Below are 16,433 nucleotides of genomic sequence, written 5' to 3'. Positions count from 1 at the left end.
TTACACATAGATATGAAGTATTTTATATAAATTACGTGCTATGTGTGCTTATTATCTGAATACTTGTTGTCTATGCTGGATGAACGATTTTATACATGATTTAAATGATTTAAACTGTACATGTATTTTATATCTACGATAATGTTGGGGTAAAACATGGGTAGATGTAATAGATGGAGTATGAGTTGGATGATGAGTTGAGAGTTGTTATAGACCACGAGGTGAGGGTGAGAGGTGGACGATGTGAGAAGCCTTTTTTCCCAAATGATGGCCCCGTCATTCAGCAGAGTATGGATGACAACCACGGACTATTCTAGACAGTCCAGTGGAACACTAGCAGGCTCGCAACCTGTAGGTGTTGTGAACGATGTGTTCACCGGTGTACTCTAAAAACCCATTGACATGTATTGCAAGTAGATACTGTCGATAAACAAAATAGCCTTGGCAGCTATGGATTTAGTGCCCATTGAGCAAACCCTGGCAGCTATGGAATTAGTGCCCGTTGAGTAAACCCTGGCAACGATGGATTTCGTGTCGATTCCTTAGGCTGATCCTTAGGACGAATGAACGAGGAATAGTTGATTCTTAGGGTAGATCCTTAAGAGTAAAGAAGATAATGGGGATGGGTAATTGGGTTGATTGTTTGATTGTTTAAAAATAATAATTATATTATTGTGGGCTGAAAACCCTATGTACTCACCAGGTTTCCCAACCTGACCCACTCAGCTTATTTATATCACAGGTGTTGATATGAAGTCACATTACACTGAGAGATTAAGGAGATATAAATCACCAGTGATAATGATTGTAAGATCTGTTTATGATTATGTTTCTGTATTGACGATGACATCCCACAAGTTTTATGAATAAAAATACTTTTCTTCGGATATGCTTTGATAACGTATTTATCATGTTTTACTGGGAACAAATTCCGCAACATTTTTATTAAAAGAGGTACTCTGATTTTTATAAAGCATAAACAAAATCGGTCTTTTCTGGCCGTGAAAATGGGGATGTCACAGATATTTACCCTAAGTATGGATCATTAGTCGAGGATGGTAATCCAGTTGATTAATTGGATGTTTGTTTTGTTGTGATAGTTCGGGATTCTTCGTGAGCCAGCAGTCAGAGGTTTTTAGTGTGGTTCAGCATTGTGAGGTGAGTTCTCCTCATTATATTTTTAGGTCGAAGGCACCAATGTCGAACCTTTGGATTGTTATACTGGTTTATCGTATGATTGAGTACTATAATGATATGTTATATTTGTATTCTGGTAGATAGGATGACGTTATGCTTAGAGATCTGTTAGATCTGCCTGTTATCTGTTCAGGCTGTATGTTTACCAGTCACATGTATTGATGTAGTGTGGTTGGGTTCAAGGTACTATTTTGTGCGGCCAGTCAACAAACCCGGTGATATTCATATTGATATGTTATGTTTATGCTTATATGTTATGTATATGTCGACATGGTTTGTGTGTATGGTTGGGTTGAGGCGGTCATGCTTAATGTTTAAGGCCAACAAACCCAGGGCGGCCCGGATAGACTGAAGGCCTGTGACACGGAGCAGTCAGTTCGAAGGCCCGGAGAATGGCCCAGACAAGCTGAAGGCCTGGTGAAGCACTCCAGACATGCTGAAGGTTTTGTGAGCGGTCCAGACAGGCTGAAGGCTCAGTGAGGCAATCCAGACATGCTAAGGGCTTTGTATGCATGTTGTTTGTTATATATGTTATATGTGGTGTGTTGGTATTTTGGGGGAAACTCACTAAGCTTCGTGCTTATAGTTTTGTTTTATGGTTTCAGGTGCTTATGTGGATCGTGTCAAGGTGAGGGCATGATCGTACTCATCCTCGCATTTTGGACTTCTAAAATATGAATGTTTTGAAACTATGTTGAAAGCGACTCTGATTTTTAAATTAATGTTTTGGAAACAAGGGTTTTGTAAATACTTCTTTATAAAAAGGGTTGTTTTGAAAAGTTTAAATTTTATGAAATTTTATGGATGTTACAAGTTGGTATCAGGGCCTTGGTTTGAATGAATTGGAGGAACAGTTGTGTGAATTTTGTCTCAAACTAAGGAAAATGATTTTCAAAATACTTAAGGAGGATGCGATGCGTACGATCAGCCGGAGCCAGTAAGTAGACCCCAAAATACCATACTGTTATTTGAGATTGTGATATGTTAGAACAACATGCTAGTAACAGGCTAGGGATCTTCAGGAATTGCATGATAGAATTGACTGATTATGTGATGCCTTAGTTCCTATAGAGTTCCCTTGTTTGGCTGTTGTGTGACTCTTTCGTTTGTGAACTAGCTATTTAGTGGATACGCTAAGTCACATGCTACATGGTTTAAAGGATCTTAGGCTGAGGGGTTTGGTCCTGCTTCGCAGCTCTTTTCTGAGTCCAACCGTTGTGGGATTGAATCTCTTAGCCTAAGATCGTTTAAACTGTGGGGCATGTGACTGTATTCATGCGATAGTCGTATGGCACCAATGGAGAGTCATGTGGCAATTATGCTAAGGTGAGTCGTATGGGGTCATCCGGCCAGTTGTTTTATTGGATGAGGTAGCGGTGGTTTCCCTGGTTTGGGCGTGGTTTGTAGCAGTTCGGCATGAGGAAGGATTAGCCACTCATGAGAAAGTGAGGGCAGGGCAAAGATGCATATGAGACGTTGGGATTCTAAGATCAAGGATTTCATAGGAGAATCTGTCAGATCTTCTTCGTAAAGAGGGACCTTGGTTCATAGAAGACTCATGTTTTGGTAACCTACGGGATCATCTTGGAGGTTTTCTCGAGCTAGTGGTGTAGTGATGGAATCCGTTCACTCTCAATCTAGTATGGGGTCTTTTTTTGACCGATCATGAAGATGTTTTTCTGTTTTGATTAAGGTGGCATTTCGATTATCTCTGGTGTTTCTTTTCTCTTCGTATGAGATTATGGGTCTCTTAAGTGTGTGTATAGGGGTGTTCCGTGTAAGCTGGGCAAGATGGAATTGGGGCTTTTGGTTCAAATTATGTGCATGGTACTTTGGGTTTTAGCTTCTGATTTGGACCAAGAGTGCAACTGTTATCCTATTCACGGGTCGTGTGCGACCTTGTTTTTGTAAGGTTTAGATTTGGTAGCAACTATGTTGTACTATGTTCGTGCTATGAGAGTGTCGACAAGGTCGGTGTGTTATCGAGAGCATTCCACTCATAGGCTATGGGCCTAGTGATCATGGTGGTTCATTACTTCTTCTTGTAGTACTTTCGGTGTTGGCACGCTGATAGGAGTCAGGAAAGTTACAAATCTATTGGTTAGATAAGGGGGAGCAGAAGGGGTTATGGGGAGTATCATTTGGGCATCAGAAAGTCTATGTGGGAGGTATGCATTATAAATCTAGTTGATCGCAAGTTGTTGTTAGAATTGTGGTTTTGAAATTAGGAATTGACTGTGAAGTCACAATTCATAAGCTCTTTGTTATGTCCCGATTGGTTGTTCAGGTGGGGGTACACCCGAGCAGATATGAGTTGGTTGTATTGCGGAAATTTTTGGTCTGATCGTCCTTGATCATCAAGGTAGTGGTTGGTAATGGCATAGCAAGGGTCAAGATTATTAAGGTTGGGTACATCATATGGTTGGTTTGGGTGAAGTTTGTGGTTGGTGTGTTTTGGAGGATCAATTTTGCATGTTTCTGGTAGTGTCTCCAGTTAGGGACTGGGGGTAGATTCAAATGGATGCCCATCAGTTTTAGGGTCGGTTCTTCAAAAGGAATATGAGTGGCCATTTTCGAGGGGGCTTTGGTAGAACTCGCGTCTGGAAATCGCGAGTGTATCCATGCAAGGTATGGGCTTAGAAATTTAGGGATTAAGAAATTCGTATGCCAAGGCATCAGCTGGAGGGTTCAGGATTTAGCTTATGTATCGGTGCTCTAGGATTGTTCTACATGTGTGAAGACCAGGCAAGTAGTGAGGTTTCAGAACCTTCGCAGCAACATGCCGGTTCGGCGGTTAAGGAAATCTCTATCTTGTATCTCTTTTGTGTTCATGGAATTGTTATCTTCAGGAGTTGGAAAGATGGTTTGATGGTTAAGTGTCATAGATTTAGCCTTGGGTCAGTTTGGGCAGTATGTCAGGGAGTCAGACCAGTTCGAGACTTCAAGTTTCAGAGAAAGTAGGTTGGGATTATGCATGGGTTTGAGGATTCATCTTCTTCAAGTGGGAATTCTGTTGGGTTCAGTTGCCTAATAAAGGCAATTTTTTGTTCGAAGTGGTAGTTGTGTCCCTCATGTTGTCGGGCACGCTGGAAATGATAAGGAATGATTTTCGAGGACAAAATCGAACTTAAGTAGGGGAGATTTGTAACACCCGGTTTCAAATCGCTTCATTATTTCGGGGTTGCGGCCTGATCATCAGTTATGATAAACCTTGGGAGCTTGGGGAAGAAAAGTTTTGGCCCTTTTGGATGAGGGTGCTAAATTCAAAGTGATCCGAGTGGTCGAATGTGTTTCGGAGCCCAATGGGCATAATTGTAATTTGTTACCCCGGTACTTTATGATTTTTAGGATTTCTTCAGGAAACTTCAAGGTTTTGATGGGTTTCTAGAAGTGTAGGGCTTCTCGCCGCCTTTCCGTGGATATAAAGTTCTTCGGAAACGGACCTAGAATGAAGAAGTTATGGCCTTCGGAATAATTTAATATTTTTGGGAAAAACCCTGGTACATGAGGCATACATGGGTGGTACGCAAGGCATACTCATGCGAGGGCATTTACATGGTGTGTAATTTGTCGTACGCTTAGCGCAGTCAACAGTATTGGTCGCGAAGGTTTGGCCTCGTATGTTGGGCGTATGAGGGTTGTCTAAACCCTAATTTTTTATCATGTGTACCCTATTTAAACATCCTTATTTCTTAGGGTTGGCCTCCTTATTAGCCTCTAAAGCCCCAGAAACCCTAAAATCGAGCTTTAGCCTCCAATTTTGGGTGTTTGAACCTTGGGTGAGGATTTGGTGTTCATTGGTGAATCTAGAAGATAAAGGAGGAGCTTGAAGACTCACTGTTTGAAGGAAAGCTTTGAGATCCAGCAATTTCCCCTCCTTTTGGTAGCTTGGGAGGTATAAAGTCCCAACCTTTCCTTTTAATTTCATAGATCTCCTTCTTGGTTCATTTTTGGTCATTTTGACCCCTTTTGGTTAATGATTGGGAGTTTTAGTCATTTCTGAAGCTTGTAATTATAGATCAGGTTTTTTCATTGGTCCCCTGGGCATAAAGGTGCAAACTTTATCGTGGTTATGAAACCATGCATTTTTTAAGTCTAGTATTAAGCTCTTTTGAGTTCTAGGGTCCCATTTAGACATGCATGCACATAAAGTTGACAACTTTATGTGATTAACCACCTTAGGGAAATCAGATCTAAGTTTGGACCCAAGTCTTAATGGATTAATTGCTTATTTGGAAAGTTGGCTTTGGGCTGGTGAGCTATGCAGTTATAGCGGTCGAAATCAAATATCGGTCAAGGGCCAATATACAATATATAGGTTATCGCGGTGAGATATCGGCATTTTTTATTACGTATAATAATAATAATAATAATAATAATAATAATAATAATAATAATAATAATAATAATAATAATAATATAACTACTTACCGTAAAACATATATAAATATAATAGCAACTAGAAAATTCCAAAAGTGTTAATGTTTTAAAGATAATCTAATCGAAACATAATCTAATCGTAAGCCATCAAATCTTCCTCCGAGTCCACATCAACCAAGGCATCCAATTGTTCATCAGGATCATTCACTTCAATTCTAATATCATCATCAACATCATCTCTGTAGCGCTCTCTTTTGCTCCTAGTTGTTACCCCGACTTCTTAGTTTCTTCACATTGGTTCTTGCGTAGTTGACCAAAGAAGACCATCTCTACCATCAACAAACTCTTGAAGCTCAACTTTTGTTGGTATAACCCAATCATCATTTTCCTCTACGTCTCTCAATAAAATAGGATCCAAAGATCTGTTGGATTTTAATGAATTATAACGCCTTTGTAACCTTGTGTTGTATTGGATGAATACAAGGTCATTAAGTTTTTGCTGCAAAAGACAATTTCTTTTCTTTGAATGTAACTGCACACAAAGAATAAAAGAATTACTTAATGAAGTAAATAAGTTAAATTTAATATTATTTATAAAAAGTACTAGGTAGAAACCAATTACATTGTCAAATGCACTCCAATAGCGTTCACAAGGTGAAGCACTACATGTCTGACTAAGGACTGTGATAGCAAGATTTTGGACCAAAGGCGTGCCGATCCCATAAGTACACCACCATATATCTACAGTTTATAAATAAATGAAATGACCTTATAAAAAATTATGATATAAAAACATGTAAATATGTTAAAAATGTTTTACTTACATGGTGCAACTTTTGCCCTAGCCCTTATAGCAGCTGGAGATCCAAATTGCCCAACTGAATCAATGTATAGATTCAAGTCTTGCCTCAATTTATCATTGTCATCATTATCGGGCACTAGATGATTTATAGAAACATAAAGTCACGTCGCAATGTCTCTGTTCTTCCGTATCTCCCTTGAATTTTCCCCATGAAAAATGGTGGAATTCAAGTAACATCCAGTTGTATATTCAATAAAGATTTAGAAGTAAAACTCGGAAATTCTATTAAAATAATAAATATAACCTGCATGTAACGAGTGATGAAGTTGGTCTCTCCATCTTGCTTGAATCAAAGCCCAAAGTCTAGTGATCATTCTTACATTAGGCGTGCCAGTCATATTTTTCTTGATCTACTCCTTGGCTCTGTCCACTGCATTATAGATGTAACCCATACATGGATTCTCTTCCGTATCAACCAATCTGACCACATCCACCAAAGGAGCTAGCACCTGACAAGTAAAGTGTACGTTGTCCCAAAATTCCTGTTTTGCAACTATTCGCTCAACTTTCTTTCCAGCCAACTTCTTTGCAAAGTCACTTTTCTTCCATTCTTCAGAAACAAACAATACTTGAATATGATGTCGATTCTCATGGATACTCTGAATTCTATAAAACTGGGTTGCAAACCTAGTTGCACAAGACCTGTGCAACTCCTTGTTCTTCGTCAACTTCCTCATCAGATTAAGAATTCTTTCGTGGTTGTAAATGTAAACCATAATTGCTCTTGCATCAGCCAAAGTATTTTTTATCTTCGGTATTTTTCACCAATATCTCCTATCATGATATTCACACAATGTGCTGCACACGGAGTCCAAAACAACTTGGGATGTTGCTCTTCTAAAATCTTTCCAGCAGCTTTAAAGTTTGACCCATTGTCTGTAATGAACTATAAGAAAATAAGAAAAAGAATTTAATTAATAAAATGATTATAAATTTAAAATAACAAATAATATTTAGAAAACTAGAAAGTAAAACTACTTGCACAATGTTCTTCTCTCCAACATCTTTTATCACCTCATTTATCATTTCCATGATCAATTGAGCATTCTTTACATGCTCTGATGCATCAATTGATCTCAAGAATACTGTTCCAAGAGGACAATTGACTAAGAAATTTATCAAACATCTTCCTTTACCGTCTATCCAAAATTCGGACATAATGCTACACCGATATTCCTCCCAATGTGGCCGGAATGAATCCACAAACTTTTGAGTATCTTTTAAATGTTTTTTCATCAATGTGACATGGATATTATGATAAGATGGAGTTGGCATACCTAATATAAAGTCATAAAATTAAGTGTTTAAGTAATAATAAAATAACCAATAAATCTTTAATCACACTTAAATACCTCTTCCATATTCACCAATGGAATTGATCATATCTTGGAAACCTTCATCACGTACGGCATTCAAGGGTAAACCAACCGAATAAGCCCAAGTTGCAATTTTATCCCAAGCATTCATCTTTAACTTCTCTTTTATTGGATTATTTTTATCAAGTGAACTTTGCTAATTTTTCCATGATTAGTCTGATAAATTAAATCGAGAGGACCTCGCACATTGCTAGCACCCACAAATTTCTTTTTCTTTGAAACATTTCTTTTTGAACTAACTTCTTGTACAACGACTTCCTCATCCTCATCTTCATCAGAAAGATCAATTGTGTAAGATCTAAGAATTTCTATATTTCTTTTCTTTTCCTTTTGTATCTTATCTTTTTCGTTAATTGATGCCATGACTTTATTTTGGATATCCACAGTCACATTCGGACAACCGGTGACTTGCCCTGAGGTATGAGTAAGAATTTCTATATTTCTATAGGTTTGTTGGTAATTTTTTAAACTAGTTTTGCAATAGAATCTGAATGGGGGAAGTGGAACTGCTAGCATGCAAAGCCGAGGGACCAAAGCTCCCAAAATCATAAAGTATTGTCTTCTTCACCCCTTAAAACCCGTCGATTGCCACTGTTTTATATTGCATGTCTGATTTCTCTTTTTAACCATTCAAGACTCGATTTTACTGAAAGAACTCTAATTCTAACCGTAAGTAGGCAAATCTCGATCAGGACTTAGTCAACCATTCCCCTACTCACGAGAAACCAAGATAAAGTGTTGTGAATTTTGTGTTCAACGTCTAGGGTTTTCCGGAAAGGAGAAACCATCGGAGCTTGTATCATATCATCTCCAAGGAAGGTAAATGTTCCATTCACTTCCAAGTGTACCTCCCAACCCTTCTCCACGTTTGTGGAGGTTGGAGTAGTTTCTAGTAGCTCTCTAACCGCCGAAAATTGCATTTTGCGGGATTTATTGGTCTTGGGTAGCTAGAACTTAGAAAATCACTTTAAATGCTTCAAGCTTCTCATATATGCAATATTGCGGGATTTCTATTTTTGAAGTCGTTTCTATCAGGTTTAGTGGGTTCTAAACTTTTTTAGTTGTCTCAAATGATGTCTTTTAATTCCTTTATCACTTAAGGTCTAATGTGGTCGGTTAGAATCAAGAATATGGCCTCAAATGCTTGCAAAACTTCTCATAAGCATTTTATTTTGGATTTTTTTAAAGACAAGTTTAATTCTTTTGTTAAAGCTCTTGGATCTATTTGATGGTATGATTAGGGTTGTTAAGATCAATACTTAGCCCCGTAAACCTTACTTCCTCTTGTGTTGAAGACTAGGACCAAGAAAACAAAATTTTTTATCTTATTTTTACCTTAAAACCCCTAGAACCGAAGAGCTCCACTTTTATATAATTTTAGTCCATGAAATCTGATTTTAAACTAAGTTTTGTGGTTAAAACACAAACCATATGATGTGTTATAAGTCTGGTTTGATGTGAGTTCTTAAATTGAAGAATAAGCTCAGTTTGTGTGTGTTTGGTGTGAGTGTGTAAGTCCAAGAATATTTTTGAATTATACATACCCTAATATATATGTAAATGATGTATAAAAGTGTGCATTAACGCTTATATTATCATATAAGAGAAGGTGTGTGTATCATCATGATAATACAAGAATGTTATGAAGTAAAAGTATAAATAAAGTCTAATATGCATATGTTGGGGTGCAAAGTTATTCATGATTGACTTTGTAATTGTTTGACTTTTGAAAAACCCACTTGCAAGTGGTGCATTAGCCTTATGACTAATGAGTATTAGAGAGTGAGAGAGAAACATGTAAACACCTATATATAGTGGGTTCATACCACTTGTAGAGGTGTGCTTGAGGGATGTAAAAGTTGAGTGTGTAAGTGTGTGTCATTTATGTAGTCTAGATCTAGATCCTTTTTGTGTAACACCATATACAATCAATACATCTCTTGAACACCCATATCACCATGTTCATTGTGCAAACTTTAATTCCACATGCCAAACCATGTTCTTATGTCACATCAATTGGTATCGGTGCTTGGTTTTCACGATCAACGTGACTTTTGAAGAACGGTTCTCAGTTTGGCAAAATCTGTCACAATTGGAGCAATTTTGGTGAGTCTCTCTCTATGATCTCTCTTAATCTAATTGAATCGTGCGTTGCGTTCTTGATTTTTGATCGTTTGATTCGTTGGATCAAATTTTTCTTGAACAACCCCATTGATGATCCAATAATTTTTTTTAAGATCAAATCCAACCAAAAACAAATTTTAAATTCGATTACTGTTCATTGTTTGTTTTGAGAGCCCAAAATTCTGAAACTACTATTCATGTCTATTTTTAGCCCAATCTTGAATTACTGCTCGTTTTATCATCATAAAATCCAAATTCAATGACCATTTGTTGACTATCAATTCATAAGCCCAATATTCAACATTGTTCATAACAGATTTACTTTAAGCCCATTAATACTTGTTTTGATCCGATATCAGTTGATATTAATCGGATATGTAGTGTTGCTCATATTTATCTTTATACGCTTAAAGGACCGGTACTCTTCCATGGTATTGATTGTACATTGAGTCGAACGTGATTGTTTTTCTTAGCAATTGTCGTATATAAAATCTATCTTGTGTATCGATTCTATCTAGTTTGTATAAACTTAAAATCGATTGTGATCAAGATATTGATTGTAGATTCAATTTCAAATGTCAATCGAGAAAAGTCAATATCGATGTTGAGTGTTACAGTTCGATTTCAATGAAGGATGTATGTTCAAATACACATAAAAGGAAGTATTGAAATCGAAATTACAAAATATGATGTTGATCTAAGGATTGTCGAAATCAATTGCTTGTTACTTTTGGGAACGAAGATACAGATAATGAAAAGAAACGAGCTGGGTCTCGGTCATTGCAATGGATGATTCGAGTGTTGTGTGTTGGCAAATGACGAACAGGAAAGAGTTTAATTTCAATGGTGATTGATTGGAATTTGACTTTGAAGAATGTTAGACACTTGCAATTTATTTTGATTTTGGATTTCGAAATTGGCTCTTGATTTTGGAACTGCAAGTTGATAGTTTGGACTGGAGAATGAAGGAGTGATACTGGAAAAACGAAGGCTTGAGAAATTTGATTTCGATGTATATGTTTATAAGAAGAAAACGAAATCAGTATGTTGAAATCGAATGGTTGATTTTGTGTTCGTTGCTGAGGTTTTGATTGAAAAGCGAAGCCATGGGTCTTAATGTTTTGATGTCACTGGAAACGAAATGGGTTATTGGATTTGAAGAGTTCACTATGATCAATCGATGGTTGATTCGAAAGTCAATATAGGATGATCGAATAGCGAACTGATCGATTTTGATTTTGAGTCGATATTGACGAATTGTTGGATTTTGGAATCAGTCGATGTTCAAGGTGAATGATTTCGTTAATTGGGTGGATGATTTCGTTTTGAACTGAGAAGTTAATATCGATGAATTTGGAATCGATGGTTGGCTCATATTAAGGAAATGAAACTCTACTGGGTTCGTGTAATAAAAAGGCAAGAAGTTTCGTTCAAATGGGTTATGGTTTTGGTGTTCATATTAAATGAAGGGGAGAGAGAAAATGATGTTGATGATTTCTTACGAAGTGAATAATGGATGAAAGAGTTTCGTACGAAGGGTGGAGAGGAAGTTTCATTAAAAACGAAATTGGAAATTGGGAAGATGAAGTTTCGTTTGTTGCTATAATTAGTACGAATTGAGTATAAGAAATCAAAGTTTCCTAAATGGCCTTTCAAGTTTCGTTAACTTGGCTTTGGAATTATTTCGATATGTTAGACAACATTTCGTATGAAGACAAATAGAAGAATTTACGAAATCAACCCCTAAACTTTCGAATGTATATTACAAAGTTTCGTAGCAAAAGTTTAGTTTCGTACGTATGGAATGAAAAAGAAGAAATTTCGAAATTAGTCCCTGCAACTTTCGAATGTTTGGCAGTTTGTATCCAAATTCAAAAAAGGACTGATTTTGCAGAAAATTGAAGAATATGCATTTCAAGCCCCTGCAGTTTGTGCAAATTAACGTTTTCCACCCAGTTTGGAAAAAGGGGAGAGTTTTGCATATTTTGTTGTTTTGGGTGCACGGGGTCATTGCAGAATTTTGAAATTGACAATTTCTACCCATTTTTGAGAAATTTTGTCAAAAGCGATCTGTGAACGAAGCTAAAAATTGATTATTTTTTGAATTTTGCGGATTGAATCACAATGTTTATGCCACATGTTAAGGGGGAGTTTTGACACGAAAAATTCCGAATAGAGCACGTTTTGTTTCCTTGGGAGTTTTATAATCAAATTTCGATTATAAAAAAGGGGGAGAAGTTTTATATGGAAATTCGAACTTGAATTTTTCATATTACGCGGATTTGAAGACCGAAGTGATCTTGAAGTTTTGAAGCTTACGAGATGATGCAATTGGAAGTTTGGAAATGATTTATTTTCGAAATGGGTTTGTAATTATTGAAAATTTTTGGGGTGTGTTTTATGCTCAACTTTAGGGTGATTATTTGGCATTTGGGATACTCTTAATCATTCGTTGATGCTCGGTTTGTATGGTCTCACATCCTAGAGCCCAAATTGAAGAATCATGGAAGAATTGAATATTGAAGTTTGTTTCGACATGTGTCACCTTTGAGGCTCGAACTGCGTAGTTGCTTGATTTTGGAAGATTTGAAGTGGGTCATTCATTCCTAACTTTGAGGGGGAGAATGTTGGGGTGCAAAGTTATTCATGATTGACTTTGTAATTGTTTAACTTTTGTAAAACCCACTTGCATGTGGTGCATTAGCCTTATGACTAAAGAGTATTAGAGAGTGAGAGAGAAACATGTAAGCACCTCTATATATAGTGGGTTCATACCACTTGTAGAGGTGTGCTTGAGGGATGTAAAAGTTGAGTGTGTAAGTGTGTATTATTTATGTAGTCTAGATCTAGATCCTTTTTGTGTAACACCATATACAATCAATACATCTCTTGAACACCCAAATCACCATGTTCATTGTGCAAACTTTAATTCCGCATGCCAAACCATGTTCTTATGTCACATCAGCATAGTATATGTAAATGACCTAAGTAGAGTTACTAGTATATGTGTAGAAGTTTAGATAGGGAAATTAACCTAGCCACTCTAGTGGTTTGATCTTTATTTGGTGATAGTTAGTTCGCGGGTCTGATCAGTGTGAGAAGCTGAGAGTGTAGTCGTGTTTCTCCGATTCTACAATTCAGGTGTGTCTTCCCACTATGCCATGTATCATATTGTATATCCTCTGTATGTTTGGATAGTAGTACTATAGAGTACAAGTATGATATTTGACTAGGATGAGTCCTTGTTATGCATGTGTAGTTTAGGGCACTTAGTGGATTAGTATGTTAGACTGGTAGGGTCTTGCTTGTTGATCGTATGGTACTGTTAGGAGTTATGATTGGTTAGGATAATTGGGGAAGGCCAATTATCAGGATTATGCATGTTTGACTAGTGAATGACTCCGTTGAGAAATGGTCAAGGGCAGGGTAACTAGGGAAGGCTAGTTTCTAAGGAAATGTATTGCGTTAGTTTATATTATGAGTTTATGTTATATGGTTATAAGTTAGTGGTAGCCTAGGTTCTATGTAGTCTAAGTTGGATAGTGATAACGTGCCCTAGCCAGCACGAAAGAGCCGCGCCCAGCTCAGAAGGCTGGCGCACCCGGTAGACCAGGCCTGATGGGCTTAGCGCCCGCCAGCGCCCCTAAGGGCCTGGCGCTCTGGCAAAAGAATAGGCGCCCACCAGAGGTGTCCTTGCGAGAGGCTCGCGCCAGCCAAGGGCGCCCTCAGCTCCAAGACAAATGATACGATCAGGCAACAACGCAAGGGATCAGATCATTACCGGCAGGACCAACAGCAGCACTCTGACAGATAGAGGAGCACGACCCTCCAATCAATGCCCCAGATCTTGTCGGCCCAGGCAATCCTGTCTCGTACGGACGAGCAAGAGCATTGAGTATAAAAGGGGAACGCTCATGATCCCGGCAAGTAAGTCATTTTCCCCAAGAAACACTTATAAACACTCACATAACCCTACTGACTTGACCGTCGGAGCGTCTTTCCGGGAGCCTCCTCCCGGGAAATGGCTGGCGACCTTCTTTCTCTGTGATCTTGTAGGAGTAGCTCAGGAATTGTTGCCAGTATCTAGTGAAAACCATAGCAAGGTCGCATCAGATAGCCTGATAACTCTTGGTCTAAATGTCTGATTGTGATGTTCTTGTCTGATTGTTCATTCTCGGGTGGATTGTCAATTCGACTATCTATTTGATTCCTTACTACATATGACTTTTTGTATTGTTTGAAAGACCATAGGCATAGCCCATGGCACTTTCTTGTAAGATCATGGGGGTAGCCCATGAAATTGCAAAGAAAAGACCATAGGGTAGCCCATGGCACTTTCTAGCAAGATCATGGGGTAGCTCATGGTAGTTGCTTGTAAGACCATAAGGGTAGCCCATGGCATTGCAAGGAAAAGACCATGGAGGTAGCTAATGACACTTGCTTGTAAGACCATGGGGGTAGCCCACGGAATTGCAAGGAAAGACCATTGGGGTAGCCCATGACACTTGTTTGTAAGACCATGGGGTAGCCCATGGCATTGCAGGGAAAGACCATGGGGGTAGCCCATGGCAAGATGTGAGACTATGATTTGACCCATAGTATTCACTTGGGTTGGAGCAGACATGTTATTTCATGTATGACTGTTACATATGTTTATGTGGATAGGAGATCTAAATATTTGGTGCTAGAGTCTATAACGACCCAAATTTTGAAATAAATTTTTCATTTTTTATTAACCAAATTACTTTCCACAAACCATGAAATCCAAAATACAATTGTTTTCAAAATTCATATCTAGTACAAGTTTTATTTAAAATCATCAGAGTGCCCCACAAAGTGTTATAGAGAGAGTGCATGTCGCGTCATCAAGCCTTGCCCTTGCTCTTGGGATCAGATGTACCTGAAACAAATACTACCTTAGAGCATCCAAGTCTAACACTGGTTCGGATATAGGTCATGTGCTTTCAGTAGTACGGTCCCAATACTACCTTCCACACCTACATGTACCTTCCCTATGGCTCTACCTGATAACTGTTGGATTAGTGTCTAAGTCCATAACTACTTTTGGTATATACTTGACCCGATTATAGCATGATCCTTTTGGGTTGTCTTCACATTAATGACTAGATAGGATGACTGTTGAGGAGAGAGGCTGATTTATTGTTAAGAATAATAAATTAGGGTATAAATATGATTTGCTAATATATTATATGAATAATATATTAATTTCGAATCATATTATTAATTAGTATTTAATCAGAAATTAATTAGGAATTAATTTTGGGATTAAAGGAATTAATTAAAAGTGCAGGGGTTTTTTGTAATTATTTGATAGTTGAGACTTTGGGCCATTGGATCACCTTTATTAAGGCTTGGCCAAAAATCCTAGAAGGGTCTAGGATTTTTCGTCCAATGGCTTAAGGAAAGGAGTCCACGGGTTTGCTTAGGCCCTAAGCTAAAGGATTAGGGTTTCCACCTTGAAACCCTAGTTGACATCCACTATAAAAGGCACCCTAAGGCACTCAAAATTGGCACCCCTTGGAGAAAACCTAGTAGAGCTGATTTTGGGAGCTTGTTACCCTCCATCCTCTCTCTCATATTCATCCTTTCAATCAAGTGTGTTTTTGAGCCATTAGAGGTACTACACTTGAGGTACTTTCTTTCAAAAGCCAAGGAGATTCAAGAAACAAGTTGTTATTACTACATAACAACAAAAGGTATGTATTATATTCTTTTATGTGAATTTCAAAAATTACAGAAGCATGTTAGGTTTCCTTTGTGTTCATAAAGTTGTATGTCTAATAGTGAAAACATAGATCCAATTAGGGTTGCATGTACACGTAGGATTGTTTGTATAAAACCCATCAATAACTCCAATTCGTCCCAAAATAAATCATATCCCACAGACTATCGCATATCTCAAACCCTAGGCGACCCTAAGATTTGCTCTACCCATATCAATCATACCAATCATAACCGGTGGATTTATGCATGCAAATTATACACAGAAAAGGATCAAATAGACTTTCGAATAATAGATTCTACCCTAGGACCACAACCAGACGAGGAATAGGAAATAAGGCCAAATCAATCATTCTAAGGCTATAAGTTCCTAACCGTATACAATTTTGAAAGCATACACATAGCAAGATCCATACGATTATCATAGCTCAAGCATCAGTATAACATGGCTAACATATTGGGGAACTACTTACTTGGCTCGGCCGATCACGCGTGTTGCACTCTCTTCTTTTCCATTCTTTAAAAGTTTTCACTTTCATTTTTATTTTGAAAACAATTTTATCACTTCCTTAGTTTAAGTCCCGACACACCCGAGGGTATGCTTGAATCCCTCAAACCAAGGGTTTGATACCAACTTGTAACAACCCAAATTTTCAAATAAAATTTTCATTTTTGATTAACCAAATTACTTTCCACAAACCATTAAATCCCAAATACAATTGTTTTCAAAATTCATATCCAGTAAAAGTTTT

General features: G+C 37.7%; 2 protein-coding genes across 2 annotated transcripts; both read right to left on the bottom strand.

Moving 5' to 3' along the window:
• Window positions 1-5,866: 5,866 nt before the first annotated feature.
• On the bottom strand, window positions 5,867-7,155 carry LOC145059987 (uncharacterized). Its single transcript, XM_079007733.1, has 4 exons — window positions 6,834-7,155; window positions 6,402-6,515; window positions 6,200-6,318; window positions 5,867-6,109 (listed from the first exon to the last, which is right to left on the bottom strand). Exons 1-4 carry the CDS (start codon window positions 7,153-7,155, stop codon window positions 5,867-5,869), a joined length of 798 nt encoding a protein of 265 aa, XP_078863859.1.
• Window positions 7,156-7,184: 29 nt separating this feature from the next.
• Window positions 7,185-8,178, bottom strand: LOC145059986 (uncharacterized). The gene is made up of 4 exons (XM_079007732.1): window positions 7,995-8,178; window positions 7,792-7,917; window positions 7,418-7,716; window positions 7,185-7,325 (listed from the first exon to the last, which is right to left on the bottom strand). Exons 1-4 carry the CDS (start codon window positions 8,176-8,178, stop codon window positions 7,185-7,187), a joined length of 750 nt encoding a protein of 249 aa, XP_078863858.1.
• Window positions 8,179-16,433: the final 8,255 nt, after the last annotated feature.

The sequence above is a fragment of the Lactuca serriola genome, chromosome 6, assembly GCF_051521515.1.
Source record: "Lactuca serriola cultivar US96UC23 chromosome 6, Lser_US96UC23_V15, whole genome shotgun sequence".
Lineage (NCBI taxonomy): Eukaryota > Viridiplantae > Streptophyta > Magnoliopsida > Asterales > Asteraceae > Lactuca > Lactuca serriola.
This window is presented reverse-complemented; position numbering and strand designations above follow the sequence as displayed.